Here is a 24,598-nt window from a genome sequence, read left to right on the forward strand (position 1 = left end):
AAAAATAAGAAAATATTAACGCTGGGATTTTAATTTGGAAGTGCTGCGGCAGGGGGAAGTGACGTGTAAGTGTGACAGCTTTTTCCGGCCTCTTTTCGTCGAGGCTCAGCTAGCGGCCGGGTGGGTACGCATTTCGTCCAATACGTATTCGTCCCCATAAGTTATCGAAATACACATTATTCGGGCGAAATGCACGTCTTGTTCGTTTTAGCGCGGTGTTAACAAAGTCTGAATGGTGACAAAGTGTACACCGCTACAGGGCTATAGCTGGACGAGTTTCCACGCTAACAGTCAGCATGTGGCGAGGCCGCTGCTCGCGCGCAGTTTAGCCGAACTCGCTCTGGCCGACGTTAGCTTTAGCTGCCTATGCTACAAACCTGAAGTCAAACCACGCCGTCTTTGTCACAAGGCCTTCGACTGTGTCATACAAGACGTAGACTAACGATGACAAAGTTACGTGTGTGTATGTGGGGGTCGCTAACTACGTGTTACTTCAAGCTTACCGCAGCCAGGTTGTTGAAGCATTTAGCTGCCTCGCTTCATACGCTGCACTAACATCCCTCCTACTTGTGACACTCCTTAGCCTGCCAACATGCAGATCTTCGTGAAGACATTGACTGGCAAGACCATCACCCTTGAGGTCGAGCCCAGTGACACCATCGAAAATGTCAAGGCAAAGATCCAAGACAAAGAAGGTGAGCAAAATTGATATCCTAAATCTTACTGAGGTGTTGCACCAGAAGTAATACATCGGCAAGTGCAATACTTTGTCATGATCCGCTGACTGTTTGGTGTGTAGGAATCCCCCCTGATCAACAGCGTCTGATCTTTGCTGGCAAACAGTTGGAGGATGGACGCACTCTGTCTGACTACAACATTCAGAAAGGTAAACGGTTTGTGGACCCAAAGCCTCACTCAAAAAAACAAATATTTCTTGAACTGTATGACAAGTTGGATTTTAGAAGTTATAAAATGTTGGTCATTGAAGCTACTTTACTGATGTGTTGGAAGTTCTTAAAAGCTGTTCTTGACTAACTGCAAGTTGTTTCTTACCGTCCTCCAACAGAATCCACTCTTCATCTGGTGCTGCGTCTGCGTGGTGGCATCATTGAGCCTTCCCTCAGACAGCTGGCTCAAAAATACAACTGCGACAAGATGATCTGCCGCAAGTAGGTTTTGAAAACCTTTGTTTCACCTCTGCGATATTCTTACTGTAATATTTGGGCTTAATGTTTTAAGTAAGATCCATTCTGTGCACAAACATGTTTATCAGGTTTCTTTGAAAACTGACTTCTGCTCTCTTGTTTCTCAGGTGCTATGCCCGTCTGCACCCACGTGCTGTCAACTGCCGCAAGAAGAAGTGTGGACACACCAACAACCTTCGCCCTAAAAAGAAGCTGAAGTAGATATTTATACAGTTCTCAGCTGTGCATGCCACATTGTGTTAAATAAATTTAAGAAAACTCCAGTTGACTGGTTGGTGTCATTCATCCACTGGATCCCTTCTGTTGAGCTTGGGTTTTTTTTTTTTTAGTTTGCTGAAAAATATTTTTACAGTAATATTACCCTTAGGAAAAGTTTTGGAAGATGTCAGGTATATTTTCAATTGTAATATATTTTGGCAGCTCAAGTACAGTCTACTGTACACCTCAGGCTTAAAGCCAGTTAACTTTGTCAGTTGTATGATGCTTTTGCTGGCTGCTCACACATCTAAGCACTTTCGATGAAAATATGTGTTGGCCTACATTTAGAATAAAACTAGCCTCTTTGTTTACGGTACAAAATGCACATTACTAATAGACGTGATAACCTGTTACAGTACAGTATTAACAAATCAATGATAGAAAGTCACAGCATGGTCAGACAGGCATGCCAAATGACCAGTAAGAATAGACGTGTTAAAGCATGTATTTTAATTCACGACTTCTACAAATAAACAATTCAATGTCACATACAAATGTTTTCAAATTCAGTCATGAGAAATCTGCATTGTGGCCTTAATGTGCCACTTATTTTTTTATCTGCCAAGGAGGACAGTTAGGAACAGTATTTAGAGGGATGCAGTAGGTCAAATAAATTGAATACAGTATAATGCAGTTATGAAAGTGACCACAATTCTTTATAAAGGTGGTGATACTATGGTTCTGTGTTCTATTGTTTCAAAGAGGTCTTACTGCAGTGTGTAAAAAGAAAATGAAAGTAAGTTACTGTGTATCATTTCTCATTCCAGTCTCGTGTCACGACAGTGTAAACACAACATGATCCACAGAAAAGTACAACATGAGGTGGAATCAAGCTTGGGTGTTTAAGAGGAAATAAACCTATGAAATTACTAAATAATACTCCTGTGACCATAATGTGCAGTTGTATATACGGTAGTACAGTATTTTTTTTTTTGTAACTAAGGAATGTAAATGATTGGTCCAAAAAGAAATGGTTGTTAGCTTTTAGGTAACAGATGGTTGAGTGCAGGATAAACTTCCCAGCTTACTTAGACTTACATGGTACATCTGAATAGGCTTTTGTGCTAAGTATTTGGCATTAACTGCGTGGAGCGCAGGAGGGGATGTGCAGCCATTTTATGTTCTTTTTTTGGGGGGGGGGGCTCTTGACATCTGTTGTAATCAGGACCCCCCAAAAAAGCCATTTTTGTAACCCACAAATTACATGTGAAAACCTAAATACACAAACTATAAATTTTATTGCTAATTCAAGAAGGCTTGCAAGTGGCTACTGAGGTCAGAATAGTGAAAGGTGTTAATAAGGGGGATGGCCACAAGATGCTACGAGTGAACTCGTATTCTGACCACTACAGATAATATAAGACAAGTAATAAACACCTTATCCATTAAACATAAATTAATAAAATGAGGTGAAATTCTAGATTTTGCGAGAACCCTGCTTAAATCACATTTAAAGCAATTTAAATGCATCATGTAACAACCTGTGCCTATTTGTACCCAGATTACGTTCAAATGAAGAATGCATACATGTCCAGGAGGTATAAAGCAAAAATTGAGTTTGCATCAGTTTCACAGAGCTGACCGGCAAGTCAGTTAAGTACCCATTTAGTAAACTACCGCAGTTGTCCTTGTTATATGAAAAGTCACATTGTGCACGCACACGCGATTTATAAACATTACTTGCTACTGCAACGATCATCCACTGGTCTCAGCTGAATGGCTTCTCTGGACAGATCTTGTAGTGGTGTTGTTAATGCTAAACTGGATCATTGCAATACTGACATGTAAGCAAAATCAAACTTGGCACTAGCATTGATGAAGTGCAACTCAGGTTGGATCTCAACATCGGGGTGCAAGGTGGTGTCTCAAGTGTGGGGAGACGAGAGTAGAGACGGAGTAAAGCTGCCAGCCTCGTGCTTCAACTTCGCAGCATTTCACCTGCTTCGTGGCCATCGTGGCTGAGAGTAACAGCATCGATCAACATGAATAATACGAGTGATCAACATGAATAATAGAGTAAGTGGAGAGAGGAGCAGTCAAAATAAAGTGAGGGAATAATGCATGTTGGTGTTCCACAGATGGCTCGGGTTGCTCAGTGTGAGTCTGGCTCCAGGGATTCCAGACCAGACTATTGATGGTTAACTGGCTGACTTGTAATTAGGCCTTTTTTCTGCATTTGTCCCTTCCCTGACCTAGTGCCAACCAGGTGCATTCTCTACACTGTAAGAGGATGATGACACTAGAAGTAATTTAGAAATCATGGCTAAATGATGTCTCACACACACAAATATTAATGTTCATAAAACCAAATATTGTGATAGGCCTGAAATGTCTTTAAAAACTTACTACCGTAATTCCATGTTTTTGCTACAAATGACAGCTTTTGCAAAAATTTCAAATTCTTTGTTATTGGTATTATGTCAAACAAAATATGTGAGCTTCTCATCCAACCCTATTTTCTGAATGTTACACTAAGCAGTGAACAGTTTTATGGCACTAAATTTTGTTCTTATAATTGCTCATTTGTAGCCACTCTATAAATTTCTGTGCCATGTTCATGTTGTAATATCCTGTACAGATGCTTTATTTTCGCACTGCACCGATGAGAGGTTTCTCATGCATACAATGGTCTTATAAAGATCTAAACTTCTGTGTCAGTAAAATACAAATGAGATCAGAGTAGAGAAAATGTGCCTTCACTGTGGAGATCCACCGCCTGCAATTGGGACTACTTATCGACAAGGTTTGCCAGACTTTGTCTTAAGTCATTCAGATCGCAAATTTTGACATCGAGGGCCTCAAGGAAATGCTGGACCTCGACTTCCGCCTTCTCCTGTTCCTCTCTGCTGAAGGCCAGCGTCTTTTCAGTGCTCTCAATTTGACGTTCCAGCTCTGTGTTCCGTCTCTCAAGGTCCTGCAAATACATGGGCAACCATTAATTGAGAATTCTTTCTACTGTCTGGAATTGATTCTTTAAATGAGCTGCACTACTTTCCTCTCTGGGCAGCATTATTTTGCTCGATGCAACACTGGCATGGAAACAGGAGTTCAGAACATTTAGAAAGAGATTCTCCAAATCCATAACTTTTGTCTTCATTAGGGTCATTGGTGAGCTGGATCCTATACCATCTGATTTCAGTCAAGAGGCAAAGGTACACCCTACATGTGAGTTCAATCCCCGGCCCCGCCTGTGTGGAGTTTGCATGTTCTCCCCGTGCCTGCGTGGGTTTTCTCCGGGCACTCCGGTTTCCTCCCACATCCCAAAAACATGCATTAATTGGAGACTCTATATTGCCCGTAGGTGTGAATGTGAGTGCGGATGGTTGTTTGTTTGTATGTGCCCTGCGATTGGCTGGCAACCAGCTCAGGTTGTACCCCGCCTCCTGCCCGATGACAGCTGGGATAGGCTCCAGCACGCCCGTGACCCTAGTGAGGAGAAGCGGCTCAGAAAATGGATGGATGGATGGATGGATATATTGAGGAACCAAGGGGAAAGCTGAGTACGTCATCACAGCATGTGACTAAAACGGACCAATCACGAGAGATGATCTCCGCAGCATTCTGCTTGCGGCGACAATTTGTGCAGTGTGTGCGTCAAGTGTTGCATAGTGGCCGCACGGCCCAATGCGTCGGTCACGTGATGCAATCTGGGTGCAAGCGCGGGAGTATAAAGAGGCCTATAGGCTCCAGCATGCCCTCCCCCTAGTGAGGATGAACAGTTAAGAGAATGGATGGATGAAGTTCATCAAGATACTTGAGTACATCTGTCCAAAAGAGGGTGACTCTTGTGTTAAGAAATTCCAAATTGTTCACATAATTTTCCTCCCACAGTATATTTTTCTGCATAACTGACTGGTACCAGTAACACTTTTGTCTTCATGACTGTACAAAATAATGAAAAGACAGTTGTTAAAGCGCAGTAGATCATTTGACACGTTGGCACATATAAGACATGCAAAAGCAACTTTCAGTTTCTGCTTAAAAGTCAGTACATTCTTTAGGAAAAAGAGGAAAAGTTTTACTCCAATTGTTCAAGGCTACAGTATTTGCAGCTCTTCATCTGTTTGTAATCCAGATTTAAATTTGCAATTGAGGTTTTTATGAAACAACTCTGCGTGGCGAATTCCCAATGAACAGATTATGAAACGGGCACAAAGACAGCAAAGGTTAAGCATGAATATACATAAATCAAAACTGACACCGGGACTAAAAATGATAAAATACCTAATCAAAGCAAAGCAGTATGCATTGGCCATATTTCCTGCATTGAGATGGAAAAGTAATTTGTTTTGTCCTTGAAGTCCTAAGCCTTGAAAGGAAACCTAACAAATGGCATCACTGAACAGAGCAACTGCATTTTGTATTAGTTTAGTGACTAGTTTGTTGTGGAGCCATTTAATGCAACTATGACTCCATTCATCCATCCAGATCGCTTGTCATCATTAGGGTCATGGATAACTGGAGTCTATCCTAGCTGACTTTGCGCTAGAGGTGGGGTACACCCTGGTCTTGGAACCATTCACACTCATATTCACACCTAGGGACAAATTAGAGACTTCACTGAACCTAACATGCCTTTTTTTTTGGAACGTGGGAGGAAGCTAGAGTACCAAGAAAAAACACAAACACAGGGAGGACATGCTTACTCCATACAGAGATGTCGCAATAGAGATTGAAGCCGCATTTCATAACTGTCAAGTAGACATGCCACCATGCATTCTGTCTGTTACTCACACTCCTCTTGTGTAATTGTTTAGCCTGTTGTAGGATGTGGTGGAACTTGTCTTCCAGACGTGTTAAAATCTGCTTACCAAACTTTGGGACAGGTCAAGTTTTTAAAAATTTTGTTATAAATTGCAAAATGCTGTACTATTTTATTGCTAATTTCTGACCATGTACTCAGCAGGTGCACAATTTGGCATCTTTTTTATTCATGCGTGTTGTAAAAAGGTAATAGTCAGTGTTCTTCATCGTCAGTTTATGTAAAGCATGTGTATGTTATGGAAATATATAATGTATTCATTAATACATTAAAGTACTATTATTATTATTAGAATACATCATTTAAATTTGGGTCCCAGGGACGAACCAATTTTTTTATTTGGGTATTTAGTCGAAAAAGTTTGTAAATGCCTGTGACAGCTACCTGCATCTTGCAATTCCCCCCTGTGCCAGCGGAGGCCACAACTGTTCAGCAAAAGCAACACAAACTAGTCTACTGTAGTTGGAAGAAGGCCCTGCTTTTGACTGGCGACCAGTCCAGGGTGCACCCTGCCTTTTGCCCGTCCCAAAGTCACCTGGGATAGAGTGCAGTTCACCTGCGACCCTTATGGCAGAACATGTGTCAAGTACGTCTGCATGGCGGTCAAAGGTTCGGGGTTAGAATCTCAGGTCTAGCCTTTCTCCGTGGAGTTTGCATGTCCTCTCTGTGAATGCGTGGATCCTTTTCTCTTCCAAATCCCAGTGTAGCATAGACATGTCAAAGTCGAATGAAGCACAACTACAACACAGTGTTTCTTTAATTACTCAATTTTCCTGCAGGATTGCTTTCTAATCAGATGCCTGACAAGGAGATGGAGTGAGTTTTTAACCTTCAGCAAAGTGTGTGCGTTGTAAAAAAAAAAAAAAAAAAAAAAAAAAAAAAAAAAAAAAAAAATAGAATAAGCTTTTAGTCAAAACACTGAGCAAACGACACCCCATTTAGTCTGTAATTTGAACTGTGTTAGTCCTTTTTCCCGGCAACACAAGCTGTTCCTGTTCACTGCAATGTGTCGCAACCTAGCCAAAGAGGTGAGAAGCAAACAACTTACCTGGAGTCTCTGTATGGCCTCTTCTCTCTCTCTCTCTAGCTCCCCCACATCAGTTTTCTTGCTCTGTAGACTATGGATCTCCTTTAAATAGTTACATCAGAATGTCACATGGGAATCCCCATCACTGTTAATCTACGATATTTAATGTTCAAACTGATAAACTTTATTGTTTTAATCAAATAATAATTAACTTAGAATTTTATGGCTGCAACACGTTCCAAAAAAGCTGGGACAGGGTCATGTTTACCACTGTGTTACATCACCTTTTCTTTTAACAACATTCAATAAACGTTTGGGAACTGAGGACACTAATTGTTGAAGCTTTGTAGTTAGAATTCGTTCCCATTCTTGCTTGATGTATGGCTTCAGGTGTTCAACAGTCCGGGGTCTCCGTTGTTGTATTTTACGCTTCATAGTGCGCCACACATTTTCAGTGGGAGACAGGTCTGTACTGTAGGCAAGCCAGTCTAGTACCCGCAAAGTTTTACTACGAAGCCAGGCTGTTGTAACACGTGCAGAATGTGGTTTGGCATTGTCTTGCTGAAATAAGCAGAGGCGTCAATGAAAAAGACGTTGCTTGGATGGCAGCATATGTTTCTCCATCCATCCATTTTCTACCGCTTATCCGAGGTCGGGTCGCGGGGGCAGTAGCCTTAGCAGGGACGCCCAGACTTCCCTCTCCCCAGTCACTTCATCCAGCTCTTCCTGGGGGATCCCGAGGCGTTCCCAGGCCAGCCGAAAGACTTAGTCTCTCCAGCGTGGCCTCACCAGGGAGGCGTCCAGGAGGCATCCTAAACAGATGCCCGAGCCACCTCATCTGGCTCCTCTCAATGCGGAGGAGCTGCGGCTCTACCCTGAGCCCCTCCCGGATGACCGAGCTTCTCACCCTATCTCTAAGGGAAAGCCCGGACACCCTGCGGAGGAAACTTATTTCGGCCGCTTGTATCTGGGATCTCGTTCTTTCGGTCACGACCCACAGCTCGTGACCATAGGTGAGGGTAGGAACGTAGATCGACCGGTAAATTGAGAAGTTCGCCTTCTGGCTTAGCTCCTTCTTTACCACAACGGACCGATACAAAGTCTGCATCACTGCAGACGCTGCACCGATCTGCCTGTCGATCTCTCATTCCATTCTTCCCACACTCGTGAACAAGATCCCAAGATACTTGAACTCCTCCACTTGGGGCAGGATCTCACCCCTGACTTGGAGAGGCCACGCCACCCTTTTCCGACTGAGGACCATGGTCTCAGATTTGGAGGTGCTGATTCTCATCCCAGCCGCTTCACACTCGGCTGCGAACTGCTCTAGTGAGAGCTGGAGATCACGACTTGATGAAGCCAACAGAACCACATTATCTGCAAAAAGCAGAGCTGCAATACTGAAGCAACAAAACCGGACCCCCTCTACGCCTCGGCTGCGCCTTGAAATTCTGTCCATAAAAGTTATGAACAGAATCAGTGACAGAGGGCAGCCTTGGCGGAGTCCAACCCTCACTGGAAACGAGTCTGACTTACTGCCGGATATGCGGACCAAACTCTGACTCCGGTCGTACAGGGACCGAACGACCCGTGTCAGGGGGTTCGGTACCCCATACTCCCGAAGCACCCCGCACAGGACCCACCGAGGGACACGGTCGAACGCCTTCTCCAAGTCCACAAAACACATGTAGACTGGTTGGACGAACTCCCATGCACCCTCGAGGACCCTGCCGAGGGGTAGAGCTGGTCCACTGTTCCACGGCCAGGACGAAAACCACACTGTTCCTCCTGAATCTGAGATTCGACTTCCCGACGGACCCTCCTCTCCAGCACCCCTGAATAGACCTTACCAGGGAGGCTGAGGAGTGTGATCCCCCTGTAGTTGGAACACACCCTCCGGTCACCCTTCTTAAAAAGCCACCACCCCAGTCTGCCAATCCAGAGGCACTTTCCCCGATATCCATGCGATGTTGCAGAGGCGTGTCAACCAGGACAGCCCCACAACATCCAGAGCCTTTAGGAACTCCGGGCAAATCTCATCCACCCCCCGGGGCTTTGCCACCGAGGAGCTTTTTAACCACCTCGGTGACCTCAACCCCAGAGATAGGAGAGCCCCACCTCAGAGACCCCAGACTCTGCATCCTCATGGGAAGGCGTGTTGGTGTAATTGAAGAGGTATTCGAAGTATTCCTTCCACTGACTCACAACGTCCCGAGTCGAGGTCAGCAGCGCCCCATCCCCACTATACACAGTGTTGGTGGTGCACTGCTTTCCTCTCCTGAGACGCCGGATGGTGGACCAGAATTTCCTCGAAGCCGCCCAGTAGTCTTTCTCCATGGCCTCACCGAACTCCTCCTATACCACAGTTTTTTCTTCAGCGACCACCAAAGCTGCATTCCGCTTGGCCAGCCGGTACCCATCAGCTGCCTCAGGAGTCCAACAGGCCAAAAAGGCCCGATAGGACTCCTTCTTCAGCTTGACGGCATCCCTCACCGTTGTTGTCCACCAACAGGTTCGGGAATTACCGTCACGGCAGGCAACGACCACCTTACGGCCACAGCTCCGATCGGCCGCCTCAGCAATGGAGGTGCGGAACATGATCGGGTGGTGTGGGGGGCGTTCCTTCCAATCACACCCTTCCAGGTCTCACTGTCATTGCCCACGTGAGCATTGAAGTCCCTCAGCAGAACGATGGAGTCCCCAGCTGGAGCACTCTCCAGCACCCCCTCCAAGTACTCCAAAAAGGGTGGGTACTCTGAACTGCTGTTTGGTGCATAGGCACAAACAACAGTCAGGACCCGTCGCCCCCCACCCAAAGGTGGAGGGAGGCTACCCTCTCTTCCCCCAGGGTGAACCCCAACGTACAGGCGCCGAGCCGGGGGGGGCAATAAGTATACCCACACCTGCTCGGCGCTTCTCACCGTGGGCAACTCCAGAGTGGAAGAGAGTCCAACCCCTCTCGAGAGGGCTGGTACCAGAGCCCAAGCTGTGTGTGGAGGAGAGTCCAACTATATCTAGTCGGAACTTCTCAACCTCACACACCAGCTCGGGCTCCTTCCCTGCCAGAGAGGTGACATTCCACGTCCCAAGAGCCACCTTCTGTAGCCGGGGATCGGATCGCCAAGGCATTCGGCCACCGTCCAGCTCGCACTGCACCTGACCACAGGTGGTGAGCCAATGGGAAGGGGGACCCACGTTACCCTCTCGGGCTGCGCCCAGCCAGGCCCTATGGGTGCAGGCCCGGCCACCAGGCGCTCGCCTTCGAGCCCCACCTCCAGGCCTAGCTCCAGAGGGGGCCCCGGTGACCCGCGTCCGGGCAAGGGAAACCAAGATCCATTTGTTTCTTTTTTCATAGGGGTATGATATACATATGTTTCTCCAAAACCTGAATGTACCTTTCCACATTAATGGTGTCCTCAGAGATGTGTAAGTTACCCAAGCCATTGGCACCAACACAGCCCCATACCATCACAGATGCTGGCTTTTGAACTTTGCGTCCATAACAGTCCGGATGATCTGAGATGAGCTCGAGCCCAGAGAAGCCGGCGGCGTTACTGGGTGTTGTTTATAAATGGCTTTTGCTTTGCATAGTAGAGTTTCAATTTGTACTTACGGATGTAGCGCCGAACAGTATTTACTGGCATTGGTTTTCTGAAGTGTTACTGAGCCCATGTGGTGATATCCTTTACACATTGATGTCGCTTTTTGATGCAGTGCCGCCTGAGGGATCGAAGGTCACGGACATTCAATGTTGGTTTTCGGCGTTGCAGCTTACATGCAGTGATTTCTCCAGATTCTCTGAACCTTTTGATGATGATATGGACCGTAGATGATGAAATCCCTAAATTTTCCTTAAACTCTTCGACTATTTTCTCACGCACTTGTTCACAAAGAGGTGAACCTCGCCCCATCTTTGCTTGTGAATGAATTCAGGCAAGCTCCTTTTATACCCAATCATGGCACCCACCTGTTCCCAATTAGCCTGTTCACCTGTGGGATGTTCCAAACAGGTGTTTGATGAGCATTCCTCAACTTTCTCAGTCTTTTTTGCCACCTGTCCCAGCTTTTTTGGAACGTTACAGCCATACAATTCTAAGTTAATGATTATTTGCTAAAAATGATCAAGTTTATCAGTTTGAACATTAAATATCTTGTCTTTGTAGTGTATTCAATTAAATATAGGTTGAACATGATTTGCAAATCATTGTATTCTGTTTTTATTTGTTTAACACAATGTCCCAACTTCATTGGAATTGGGGTTGTACAATTTGACATACTAGCAGGTCAAAATGTGCATGGTAGCAAGTTTGTCTCATATTATTGATCATGTTCTGCATCTGTTGACACAGATTTTCATTCGAATTGGGGTTGTATTTGTTTGCTATGAACTTCCATGATTTTTCTTCTTTTTTTTTTAAACATCAAAGTAAGACTTTTTTGTTAAAATATATTTAATGGGCAATTGTGTATATGTAATAATCTGATGAGGTAACTTATGCATTTATGATTTTCACAATCATAATAGTTGTCTGAGGGAAACCGTAAATACGATGTGCCCCCTGATAATGAGTTTGAAACATTTTATCTGGATGATCGTGGTATTTGTTCAAATAGTGGATTCTTTCAGTGAAGTGACAACTTTATAGCTATTCGGTTTTCCAAGGCATCTTCTTTTTTAGGGATCCCACATACTGTCAACCAAATTTCTCTGACTAGAATCAAATAGGCATTCAAGTGAAATATTCCCAAGAGGTTGTTGCTCTTCTCATTCTTCTTACAATGTCTGTCATTTTATCTATGCAAGGTCTTTAAACATGCAGATGCAACAAAATTATCTCCAGTCTCATCTTTCATTTTGTCATGTTTAGTAAGCTTACATCTCACAGATCTCCTGAGCGCCACTACAGCAATACATCAACATCTAGAAATGTATATTTGGTTGGAACTTCCACAATTAAAATGTGGATAATGGGCAAATATGGATGGAAGGCGGGAGGTTTGTGTCTTATATTGTACCTGGTCTTTGGCACTAAGCAGGGCTTCCAGCTCTTCCAGTGAGCGGCTAAGCTCCTCTTTGTCAGTGTGAGCAGCAGCAGCAGGATGGCCAAGCTGCGCCTCTAACTCTGCCACCTACAACACAATACACTGATAATTATTAGAACACATTTCATCACTGGGATATTGCACAACAAGCGTACACAGCTACTGTATACATGCTGTTTTCCATTTACAGGTTAGGATGCTCTTTTTAAGAGTTGTCACAGGGCATAAAAGTCAACCTAAGCTTTAAAAGTAGTGTCAATTATGCAGCACTTTTCATGAACCTTAATGCACCACAGTAAAAGTGAAAATGACCTATTTTTTTTTTTGTCTGAGTTTGTTGTCACATTTCTCTCGGGCCAATTATATATAAAAAAAAAAAATAATAATAATAATAATAAAATAATAATTGTACCAGCAGTACAAGATAACTAGCAACCCTTTATTGCTCAGTGACTGTTTTTCTCAATGTCTTTATGTCTCAAAAGTGTTCTCTGTCAATTGAGTGTCTGTTGTCGTACTTAGAGTGGCTCCAACTACCGGAGACAAATTCCTTGTGTGTTTTTTGGACATACTTTGCAAATAAAGATGATTGTGATTCTGATTAGGTGGGACAGATAATTTTTCTTTTCCCCAAATATGGCTCAGTGAAAAGGTTAAGGTTTTGTGATGTAATTCCTAAGCAACACCAAACAAAACATGGCACAACAAAGCAATGAATCAAATAGCACTTAAGCAGAGCTGCCAACCTATAAAAATTCACTTCCAGAACAATGTCCGAATTTGTCTGAATTTCCATATTTGCAAAATTATGTCAAGAACATTTTTATGCAACAGTCATAATCATATAACTTTTAATAAATTATGGCTTCATTGTTTGTCCATATTAAAGTTTTTACTCCATCAACCTTGTAATGGTGGATGCAGTTTGAGCCTGAATCAATGTACCAGTATATGAGAGTTCGGCGTTCCATCATCAAAAATAGCTGCGTCTATGGATTAATTCACATTTGCCAGTTCTGTTTTCAGCCCCGGTAACAAAAAAAAAATGCATGTCTATTAAAGCAGATTAATCAGAACTAAATTGCCAAAATTAAAACGCAGCACTTTGTTCTGTAAACAAACAAATAATATTGCTGATAGACTGAAGTGGATAGTTTATGTTTGGACAACAGTTTCTATTTTGTGCAATGTACTTCTATGCGTACAAGTAGTACATGTAAGAAGAAATGTAATTACGTCTACTCTTGCATGCTATTTAAATTACATATATATATTTCCTATATCCGCAATTGCAGCTGAAACGATGCAAAGTTCTGTATTGTGGGACTAATAAATGTTATCTTACATTACAAATATGTATTAATAATAATGAGATACTTTTAACCTGCCCATATTCTAAAGGGACGTATGCAGTGACGTACTAATTAATTTCCGGTTCAGATGCGGCGTCCTGGGTGGACGTGTATTATTTTACATTTATCTCTCTAACGTATTAATTGGCCTATTTTTTTAAAAAGTTGGTTACTCTCTGTGAAAACACGGTTCCAGGCAGACCTATGTGGCAAGTTTGTTTCACTAAATCACTTATTTCGATGTTTTGCGACTGCATGACACGATAGCTTAGCAATTAGCATGGCTCTGACACTGTCTTTGCCTATCCCCTCCTCATCCTCCCTTCATGACACATGAAGCATAGCTTATTCGCTACCATGGAAGCGATGATCAGTGATTTACAATGCGTTGACACCGGACGCAAAGAGAACTGTCACCTCTGCGGCTTGGCAGCTGGGGGGCATGATAAAATAGCATGCACCAAGCAGCTGTTCAGTGTGAACGCGCCGGTAATGTTAGACGCGGGATTTTTTCCCCCCAATATCCAGACCAATCAGTGTTACGGTTGTACAGAGTCAACGTTCAGTGATTTCCGTAACAGAATATGGACGTTCCGTAACATTTGGCAGACCTGCTTAAGATATGGGGCTCTATTTTCATGACTGGTGTAAATCCAGCGCTGCGTCTGGCGTAACTGCGACGAGACGGGTTAGATCCGGTGCTGGTAATTTAGTGGACCGGCATACCCCAGCGCATTTGAAAGGGGAACTTCTGCGCTGTTGTGGATGTGTTCACAGCAGACTGTCCAACTGAAGTGGCTCCTCTCCTTCCCTTTAAATGCGGCGCACAAGTGGTGCACCGATAGTCTTTGCAGAAACTGATTTGGTGGAGTCCAGGAAGTGATAGTGTGCAAAGTACATTTATATGGCACTGCAAGCAGACCTCCATGGGCGGATGATGTAAAGTTTGTTAGGGAGGAGATCACAGATCTGCACTTGGAGACCACCTCCCACCTCAATCATTTTTCTGTATGTGTGCCCCCACCCCATAGCTGCGCTGCGGCCAGTGGGATCATTTTAAAAATATAATGATGATGACAATAATAATAATGCGTTCAATGAATTGATGGCTCTCCAATGATTCAGAGGGTTTACATCTGACATCCACTGACCACATGTCCACAGAACTCGCGTATGTGTCTGCCTACACTTCGGTCTACTTCACCAAAATTGAGTTAGACCAGCGGTCTACTGTGCGCCAAAAAATAGACGTGGTCTGCGCATGCTTAAGTTTAGATCGACTTTCAGCAACCGAAATGTCACATGCACCAGACAAATGTCAAAGGACACACCCTCGTTGCGCTGGAATGCCCATCTGGGCAGCCGTGGCCCAATGGTTAAGATCATCGCCTTCCACCGTGGGGTAACTAGGTTCAAGACCCTGACCGGACCACCAACATCTCCCAGACTCACGGCTGTGGTGTCGTTGAGCAAGACACTAATACCCCGAACTGCTCCCTTAAATGCCAGATGACAAAACAGTTATGGGGTCAGTTAAAATTAATATTTGCATTGTTTATATATTATGTAATACATGCACGTAACTTCCAGCAAGTTTTCAACCATAGTTTAGCTAAAAATTAGGTTTTTATGACGAGTCCTCCCCGAACATACACGAAGCTCAACACACCGGAGTGCGGTTACTCTATCCACCGCAAGGGCTACCAGAAGTGACGTTGCAACTGACAAACACAGCACGCTTCACACTATAAGCAATGGCAAGCAACGTGTCGGAATATGTGGAGGAGGATATACAGGAGCACCCAACTGAACTTGGCATCATCAAAGCCTACATGTTTGAGCCGATCAGACAGTGACGATGACGAGCAGCCAAGTATTCCTTCTTCACTTGGAAAGCCAAAAAAAGAAAAAAAAGAAAAAACTCTTGCCGCTGCCTGAACCATTTGTACAGCCAAATGCCACACAATAAACCAACGTGGCATCGTTAAATTATACGACAAGAAATATACAAGGACGGGAACAACAGCATGGAACAATGGGTCACTTAATGGGTTTTACAACACAATCATATAAAATCACACATAAATATAGACTATCCATCCATCCATCCATTTTCTGTACCGCTCCTTCTCACTAATCTATTAAAAAATAGGAATAGTGAAGGATCACTAGCAGCCTGCCCACACACATGCAAACGGTATATTAATAGCTGAGTAAAATCGAAACAGACAAGTAGTATGACTACATATTTTATACTCAACATTTATACTCCATATGAATCATGTAAATTCTCTTGATCCATTCTGCTCCTTGTTGTCTGACTGTCGGTAGTCACAGCTATAAAATATCAAATTTGACGCTGAGAACACTTATGTAAGCTGCTTTCCTTATCCAACCCACTTTTATTTTTTAAAATATATATTTGGGAAAAGACAAAAAAAAGTGAGCTATTATGTTAATACCAGGTAAACAACTTATTCAACGTCAGGGTTCACTGTGTTTACAATTATGTTAAATTATTTTAATTGTGTTAATATTTTTTTATTATTTAATTATTAATAATTAAATTATTTATTATTATTATAGGCTCATTACCTCTACAGTGATACTGGAGGTTTCAATACCCATTGGAATTAGCATATTAACAGCTATGTAACTAATTAAAAAACTGTATAGAGTACTTGTTTACTTGCTATACATGCACTGACGATAAAACTATCCCACATGCTCACCAGTATTAGGACAAATGTTGCTGCTTCTATACCTTCAATGCTTTCTCTGTACTGTATGATCCATTTTTTGTGTATGTCTGCATCTAAACACATTTAAATATGACATAAAAAGCTAAATAATGTGCACTTGATTGGCCATGTTAAACAGGAGACTTAATTTCAGCATATAACCTACACTGTCTTCGTCAATTAGTGGCTTATCAGAAAATAAATATAGAATTTCAAGTGTTGTTTTAAATAACCACAGTTCAAACATTTATTACAAAACAGTTAATCAAAGATATTGATAATATCATAATAATTGAGCATTTATGAAGCTTTGCACTGCAGGTTGTAAAATGAGTGTACAAAATTCTACAGAACTGGACAAACCCGCCCAACCAGCTTGCAGAGATAAGAGGAAAACAATTCAGAATCTGTGCATGACTCATGACTAATTTTGACTACTGCAAATTGGTGCTGCATAAATTGAAGCCACCATTATTGCTTGCTTAAGTGCGTACTGAATGGCTACTAAGTTGAATGAAATGGTAACGTGTGTGTGTGTGTGTGACACGCGTCACTGGTACATTTCGAGAAATAACCTTTTTTCATTTTCATGGTAATACGCCATATCCTGGTCAAAAGCCTCATAAAAGCCATGCAGATCCACCATTTGTATGTTTTGTCTCCCCAATCTTTTACTTAACTCCACATGACAGTCTTGTTTGCTTATTTCCTGTGGGGAATTTTCCTTTGTGTTGCAGTCCCTGGGTGCTGGCCGGTGGACGGAGTCTCCCCCGATGCAGCTGGCGGTTATTTGTCATTAGCAGTGTATTTAAGCATGGGAGACGCAGGAGGAAAACGCAGAGAAATTGTACATTGCTTGTTGCCATTGCCTTGCCAGTTTTATTACACTCTCGCGCAATTCCGTCCTGCCAGTATAGATATACCTGGTGTCCAAACCTGAACAGGAAGCTCTGACGGAGTATATTTCGTCCGCACTAGCCACGGGGCTCATTCAACCTTGGAAATCCTCAGTAGAAGCAGTATTATTTTTCATTGATGAGGACAAGACACTTCGCCCTTGTGTCGATTACAGGGGCCTAAATGATATTGCTATCAAGAATAGGTACCCGCTGCCGCTATTGGACTCTGCATTCCGTTGGATTCTGCTACCATCTTCACTCAGCTTGACTTGCGTAATGCTTATTTAGTGAGAATCAGAAAGGGTGATGACTGGAAGACGGTGTGTTGGAAAATATATGTTCAACACGTTTAGCACATGTGACTTCCTGACATCCTAATGCATCATCACTCTTTCCTCACATCTTAATTTCTTTTGTTAGTCCAAAATACCTTAACCAAACCGTGTTTGCTGAAACAGGTTCTCCTCTCCCCTACATCAATGTGACCCAAAATTTTGATGGTTTTAAATCCACTAATGATTCGGGTATAGTGCCTTTGTTTGGCCCAGTTCACATTCGTCCAGGAGTGAAATTCTGCTGTTTTGCTATTAACAAAACTCTATTTGGCCAGCGTGTGTATGTTGGGAAGTTACCAAAATCTTATTGCCAATCTATATCTGTACCATGCACAACCTTTGTCTCGATTCCTCTCTGAACAATTCCGAAACTCTTCTTGACACTACCTGTCTTCCCTATATGTCAGCACTAGAAACGTTCCCGATTGGTCAGGTCGGTGCGCTCCTATTGCTTTAACAGACCACTCATACATTATCTCTGCCATATTTCGTTCCCGTCATCGTAGACAAGCCCAATTTAAGGAACACGATCCAGTTTGGGGCACAGATGTCCCCACCGATCACAAGGTTTGGAGTACAGGTACTAAGATATTATACTCAGTATTTCCTCAAATTGGGGCTGCTTGGATGACATTGGCAACTCAAATGATGACCATGATTCATGATTCATAGCCCTCAGTCTAACTCTGCTGCATGACTGACTTACAACCCGCTTATGAGGTATTTTCTTAAACCTGAGGTGTGAAATTCTGGATGACTGTAGGGTTGTTTTGTTAATGCATATTATACTGTTATTGTTATTCTATAATGTTATGGGGTTTGATCATTAGTGTTTAGCAATGTGTAGTAACCTTTAGTAGTTTGATCAATTTTTACTGTTATGTTGTTATGTTGTGACTACTAGCTCTGTGTGTGTAATACTTGTTGCAGCCGGACATAGATAATTGTTTTGTTTTGTCTCTCACTTATATAATAATAATAATAATAATAATAATAATATATAATAAGGGGAATTTTAGTCTGGGCTTCAGTAAGGGGTGACAACTTGTAAGATTTGTCTTTTCCTCTCTTTGCAAAGACTTTCTTTTTTGTAATAAAAACCCACAAAGACAAGATTGCTTCCTTACTTATTCTGTCAGAAAAAGATTTGCCAAAACAACGGCCTTCAATACTCCCATGGGTCAGTTTGAATATTTGGTGATGCCGTTGGTTCTTACGAATGTCCCGCCGTGTTCCAAAACTTTATCAGTGATGTACTGTGCGAGATGACTGGTCGCTTCTGTTTTGTTTACTTGAATGACATTCTCATTTTTTCCAGAGATCTCAAAGAACACAGGCAGCATGTTCGGCTAGTCTTGCAGAGATGTCTTGAGCACCGGTTGTACGCCAAAGCGGAGAAGTGTGAATGCGTTGGAATATGAGGAGGAGGAGGATTTTGACGTACAGCACTCAACTGAACTTGGCATCATCAAACCGTACATGTTTGAGCCCATCAGGAGGTCGGAACATGACAGTGACGACGACGAGCAGTCAAGTAGCAGCTGTACAACAGAAAAAGAGAGTGGCCAATGGGTCGATATGATGGTATGTCAAAAGCAGGTCTTTTTATATAGTTATGGCTTGACATATTGGCACCAAAATTTAAGACTTAAGTGCGCCTTATGGTCGTGAAAATACGGTACAAGGAAATCCTCACCTCTTGTCTGCGCCGCTTCACCGCAGCGGCTGCGAGATTTAGTTCTCTTGCTGGAAGTTGAAGTCCCGATGGTCGTAGGAAAGATAGTTGGCAACGCATCTGATTTCAGCCTCTACCTCTGTAACCAATGCTTTCTGCCAAGTCTTTCTCAAAACACGCCGGTTGGAAGTGATCAGCAAAGAGTTTGGAATGCTTGCTGGGCACCCATAGCTGACCATTGACTTTCCCTATCCACTAGTCACCTATTCCTTTTTCACTTGGAAAGCCAAAAAAAACTTGTGCTACCGCCTGAACCATTTGTACAACCAAATGCCACACAATAAACCATCGTGACATCGCTAAATCATGCGACAACAAATATACAAGAACGGGAACAACAGCATGGAACGCCGAATGAACAGACTGTTTGACTCGTGTGATGTCACAGTGCCGGATAGAGCCGAAGACCGGAACGCGCTGGATGCAAAAAGCAGAAGGCGCATTCTGCATCATATTTATCGATTTAACTGTTGTATATCTGCTATATAATCACTTCGAAATGGCAGATGTGGTTTGTAAAGGGGTTCTAGAGTTATCAAGAAAGATTTGAACATCGTTGTCCTCTGACCTTTAAGTACCCGTTTGATAGATGGTTTTCACGTTAACCTTTTGTCACATCACTTTCTGTTAGTAGTCGGTTTTCACGTTAGCGTGCTCCCTTTGTTTAATAGTCTGTAAACCTGCATATTCTGTTGTGTTGCTTTGGGGTACAAATATTTGTGTTTGAAGCAGCCTTAACATAAGGGAACACACTGATCGCTATTAAACTGACAGTCAACAAGGATAGTAGAAAAAAAAGAATGCTCTGCTAAAAACACTCAGCTGATACTTCATTAGGTACTGCTTATGCATTTTTTGTCAATATTGTGTGGAGCAGTTCCATACCATTGCAAACTACAACCACAATAAAAATTGTTAAAATAATTCATCCCTGACAGTGTCAATCAAAAATCTTGCATTATTAAACTCTGAATGGGAGAATGTTTTTAAACAGCACTTATATTGGATCTCATTAGATTATGCAGCAACATCATATACCAATATACCATATATAAAAAAATGTACTGTATCTACAGAAAACGTACCCCCCACTCCTCCATAAAAACAATGAAAAAATGTAACAAGGGATTTAAAAGGATCCGTGGAGTCGTAACAGTAATTTATCATGTTCCTCTAAGTGGGGCAGAGACGGAAGGGAAAGGAAACTGGACAGTATGGTGTGTCTGACCTCCCCCATGCCAAACCCTGGAGGCCTGCTCTAGTTCCAACCACCTGGTTGACTTTGCGGCAGAGCGTCTCTCTCTTTTTAAGGGATAACCTTCACCTGGACTCCCGCTGATGGAAGAAGCCGCAGTGTGGCACTAAACAAGGGTAGTGTTTCATAATTAGTGACGATAGTTTTTGCGTCACTCTATTTAGTCACCTTGAAGACGGTTGTTTTGATTGACCAAGGCCATATTGTTGTCTTCTTGAATTCAAGATGAAACGCTGGCCCTGCAATTATCACATGTGCCTGTTAACAGAAATATCCAGAGCAACAAGGGGCAGGGAAAAAAAACAACTGCAATTTGGAGGAGCCAATGTCTGTGTGGAAATTTTACCTCTACACGTACAGTATGTGCATATGAACCGTGAAATGGCTCTCTAAAGGATGCAGTGCAGTTCTACCATACTGTAATTTAATTTAATTGTTAAATTAATACCACTCTGACAATGTCAATTGTGATGTTTGGTAAAAATATTTGTTGTATCGCAACACATTTCATTGGAGTGTGAATGTGTACCTCATCTATAGTATACCAGTCAGCGTATGTGCATAGTCAAGTGAAAATAGCAAAGGATGACTGAAAACGTTTGTTGAAACTACATCAGCCGGGCTGGCTTATCTAGTGTTAATACCTATGCCCGGGAACCCCAACAGAAGACGTTGTGTGAGGTCATGTGACTTTCTTGTGTAGTTTGATTAGTGAACTAGACTTAAACCTTACTCACACTTAACTCATTCCCTGCCAATGCTGTCCAAACACGTAATTCAGAATCCATCTATTCCCTGACAATGCCGTCTAAAGACGTCAATGGCGTTTTTTAACGGGGATGGGTAGGGGAGGGTCTTGTGCAGTTTATGTCTGATCGTCAAGCCTCTGGATAACTGCAATGAGGAATGGCACCCTGTAGAGGGCAACAATGCCTTGAGGTGAACGTCCCTCCCTCAGAGGAAGAAGAGGAAGAAATAGATGTAACATCTGTTGCCACTACTGATTTGAATTTTCCATTTCCAGCTCGTCCATCTTACAGAAATTCAAGACCCGCGAGTCGAACATCTTTTAGGATTGCGACGAAGTTATGTTTTTTTTTTACCCTTGCAAAACACGTCATCAATAAAAAGTATTCTCTAGTAATCGTATGTATTCTTTAAAACTTACAGGTTATGCATCTAGCAGACCTTCGACTCCCATTCCAATACACAGTGCAAACAAAAAAGGTAATTGAAAGCTTTTTTCTCGCCACGTCACACGACAGAAATTTCAACAATGTATTTTTATAGTAATAGCTATATTTCTAAACTGCACAGGTTGTGCTTCTAGCAGGAGTAGGGACTGGTTTCAAGGAGACAACCACACAAGATCCCATTCACTGCCATCGAAGAATACAATCCAGATGTGGATAAAACTTTGCAAGATTTTATGCGCAAGGTAATAAAAACCTGGACTATTGAGCAAACGGTAGAGGATGAGAATTTGGAGGAAACTGTGGGAGCCCCATTTGTTCATGCATTTTTGTCTAATATAAATTCTGTACAAAGTTATACTTGTAAATATTAGTAGTTATACTTGTAAATAATAGATGTATACTTGTAAATAATAGATGTTTGAGATTTTCACTGAAGAAAAAACATTTTGGTGTCAAAGTCGTTCTGCTTGATGTGTCTGCTTTCATAAAAAGGCTGTTTTCTCAGTATTTTTTAGCCTCCAGAAACAGATTTGGCTGAAAGTAGCCTATATTTGACTGCTGATTACTAAAGAACGGATCTAGCTGCCAGCGTTCAAGTACGAAACAGCCTATGACTGCAGCGACGGTGACCCCACCCCTCCAGAAAAACTTAGCGGATCTATACGATTCACGTAAATGGCCAATTTTGAGATCAAAACGGTGAATTTCGCCGAAAGGCGACTGATTTCTGTATATTTTATTGATAGGTGAAGGGCTTGTTTTCAGCGGACCAACCACACAGTAGCCGGTGTACATGGAGGCTTTTTTTGTCATTCCAATTGAAATCATTTTGATTGAAGATCTCTGGTCAACTGTTTACATGACGGGATATATTCCGATTGGGTGTATACCTGATGTGCACTTCATTAAGTCGGAACAGCCGTGTGACATGCGCACTTCATCTTGAACGTCACATCATTTATCAAGATGGAAGTCCGTCGTCTATGCAGCACAGGAGTTGGGATTGTTTTTATTTTTAAAAATATTTGATAAATTATATCGAATCGAAGGGTCCATGTAAACCAGGCTGCTCTTGCAGCAATTTATTCTTTATTTCAGACCTAGGAGGATCCATAACGCAGAGTAAAGAAAAACTATTTAATAGAGAAACAATAAATGAAATTATAATAAGGACGGCCGTGCCTTATTGTTCATGATTTCAGAGGCATTAAAAAACAACATTATCATTTATCATCATAGTATCGTGGCTTAGTTATCGCGATTGGTCGGTAGAGTCTAAATCGATACCGTAGGCCAAATGTATACAGTATATGCGTGCCTCTTGCTGAACTTAGTTGAGGAACTTAATGTAGTGCTTTGCTGCCATCTTGTGGGATCTGTAGGCAATTATAAACCTTTTTAGGGAACGTAAATTACTTGCGAGTTATCAATATTGACACGTGGCAAGTGTGACTTAGGACCAACTCAGTTCACTTCATAGTCGAAAGGGTCAGGCTTTGAGGATAGGGAAGTTTGCCAAAGTGACACAATGTTCCGTAATCCACAGATAGCAGGTCAGGAATGCTCAAATCTCAATGTTGTTTAAATCCATGATGCACAGCGAGCAGAATGTGGAAACTCACACTTCTAGCAGAATGCCCAACAGCCACGGGGACACAAACGGGCAAACCTGGTAAGACAGAACTCTCACTGGGTCAGCTGTAATGTGATTGGCTGACTAGTAGAAGGCAGACGGTGACAGAAGAAATGGCAAACTGTGACAAATATTGACGGCAGGACTCGGTCCCTATCCCCCGCAATTAATGGGGAAACGTACCAACATCTCATCACCACTAGAGGATTCAAAACATTCAGGTCCATGCCACTTTCATATCAGGTGACGGTCTAATAAAGCTTTGTAATTTGCCCACCTGCTCTCTAAGGCGATCAGTCTCCTCCTGGTATTCAGCCAACTGCTGCTTCCACTGCTCCACGCTGCCATTGGCTTCCTGTAGCGCTGCCACCAGCTTGGCGTTACTGTCCTGTAAGGTGAAGAGCTCTGCCTCTAGGTTGATTTCACACACGGACCTGGGGGGAGAAAAATTGTTTTTTTGGTGGGAGCGGTCTCTCTCTCTCTTTCGCACACACACACGCACACACACACACACACGCCAAACGTATTTAAGTGGACAGCCTGCAGCTGACCTCAAACTCTTTCATCCAGTTATTTTGAGACAACCCTGTCAACCTGTTTGTAAAGTGAACAACTGTACTCAAGCCCTTATAGCTCTAGGAAATATATGTTCATTTAGCTGTTAAACTAATTGCTGCCTGAATTGGGCCATAGTGTGTGTTTTTTTTTGGGGGGGGGAAAGCTGGCTGTTGCTACTTGTAACAAAGTAAAATGCATACTGAGCTCCTGCATAGACAATCTTATACTATTAGCAACTTACACGAATCGGGAAATGGTGTAAAAAATTTATATATTACTATAGTAACCAATTATCAGAAGACATCTTACATTAAATATTATATTACATACCCTTTGAACAATCTGGTGTGTGCATTTGTAAGACCTGAATTTCCCTTTTGGGGCATCAAAGGATTATCTTACCCTGAATACTACTGTTAATGAAGCAACCTGACAAATTTGAGTTTCTGTCTTGTGCTAGGCACATTCAGTATGTGCAAAGCACCATTTGATCCTATTATGTCATTTGTTCTGCTTTGAAACTGAAGGGCAAACAGTGCATTTATAGTGTTTTGACTAAAAGGCTTTTACAGTGTGCACACATTGCTGCCCCGAGAGCT

At 42.5% G+C, this 24,598-nt stretch overlaps 2 protein-coding genes across 6 annotated transcripts in view; one reads left to right on the forward strand and one right to left on the reverse strand.

The window, feature by feature from the left end:
* Positions 1 to 45: 45 nt before the first annotated feature.
* uba52 (ubiquitin A-52 residue ribosomal protein fusion product 1) lies at positions 46 to 1,468 on the forward strand. 2 transcript variants are annotated; one of them, XM_061778228.1, is made up of 5 exons: positions 46 to 120; positions 584 to 695; positions 800 to 886; positions 1,067 to 1,169; positions 1,313 to 1,468. In XM_061778228.1, the coding sequence occupies exons 2-5, from the start codon at positions 593 to 595 to the stop codon at positions 1,404 to 1,406; spliced, it is 387 nt and encodes a 128-aa protein (XP_061634212.1). In that variant the 5' UTR covers positions 46 to 120; positions 584 to 592; the 3' UTR covers positions 1,407 to 1,468. The 2 variants fall into 2 exon arrangements, with proteins under 2 accessions (XP_061634212.1, XP_061634213.1); XM_061778229.1 differs by having other exon boundaries at positions 82 to 124.
* A 424-nt stretch (positions 1,469 to 1,892) lies between these two features.
* LOC133480348 (homer protein homolog 3-like) overlaps positions 1,893 to 24,598 on the reverse strand; it is a 57,023-nt gene continuing 34,317 nt past the window's right edge. For all 4 annotated transcript variants that reach the window (XM_061778225.1, XM_061778224.1, XM_061778222.1 and 1 more), the window contains 4 exons: positions 23,719 to 23,875; positions 12,269 to 12,382; positions 7,274 to 7,354; positions 1,893 to 4,377 (listed from right to left, as the gene is read on the reverse strand). In XM_061778225.1, coding sequence (XP_061634209.1) covers positions 4,192 to 4,377; positions 7,274 to 7,354; positions 12,269 to 12,382; positions 23,719 to 23,875 — 538 coding nt within the window. In that variant the 3' untranslated portion in view covers positions 1,893 to 4,191. The remainder of the gene's footprint in view (positions 4,378 to 7,273; positions 7,355 to 12,268; positions 12,383 to 23,718; positions 23,876 to 24,598) is intronic.

Source organism: Phyllopteryx taeniolatus, chromosome 7, assembly GCF_024500385.1.
Source record: "Phyllopteryx taeniolatus isolate TA_2022b chromosome 7, UOR_Ptae_1.2, whole genome shotgun sequence".
Lineage (NCBI taxonomy): Eukaryota > Metazoa > Chordata > Actinopteri > Syngnathiformes > Syngnathidae > Phyllopteryx > Phyllopteryx taeniolatus.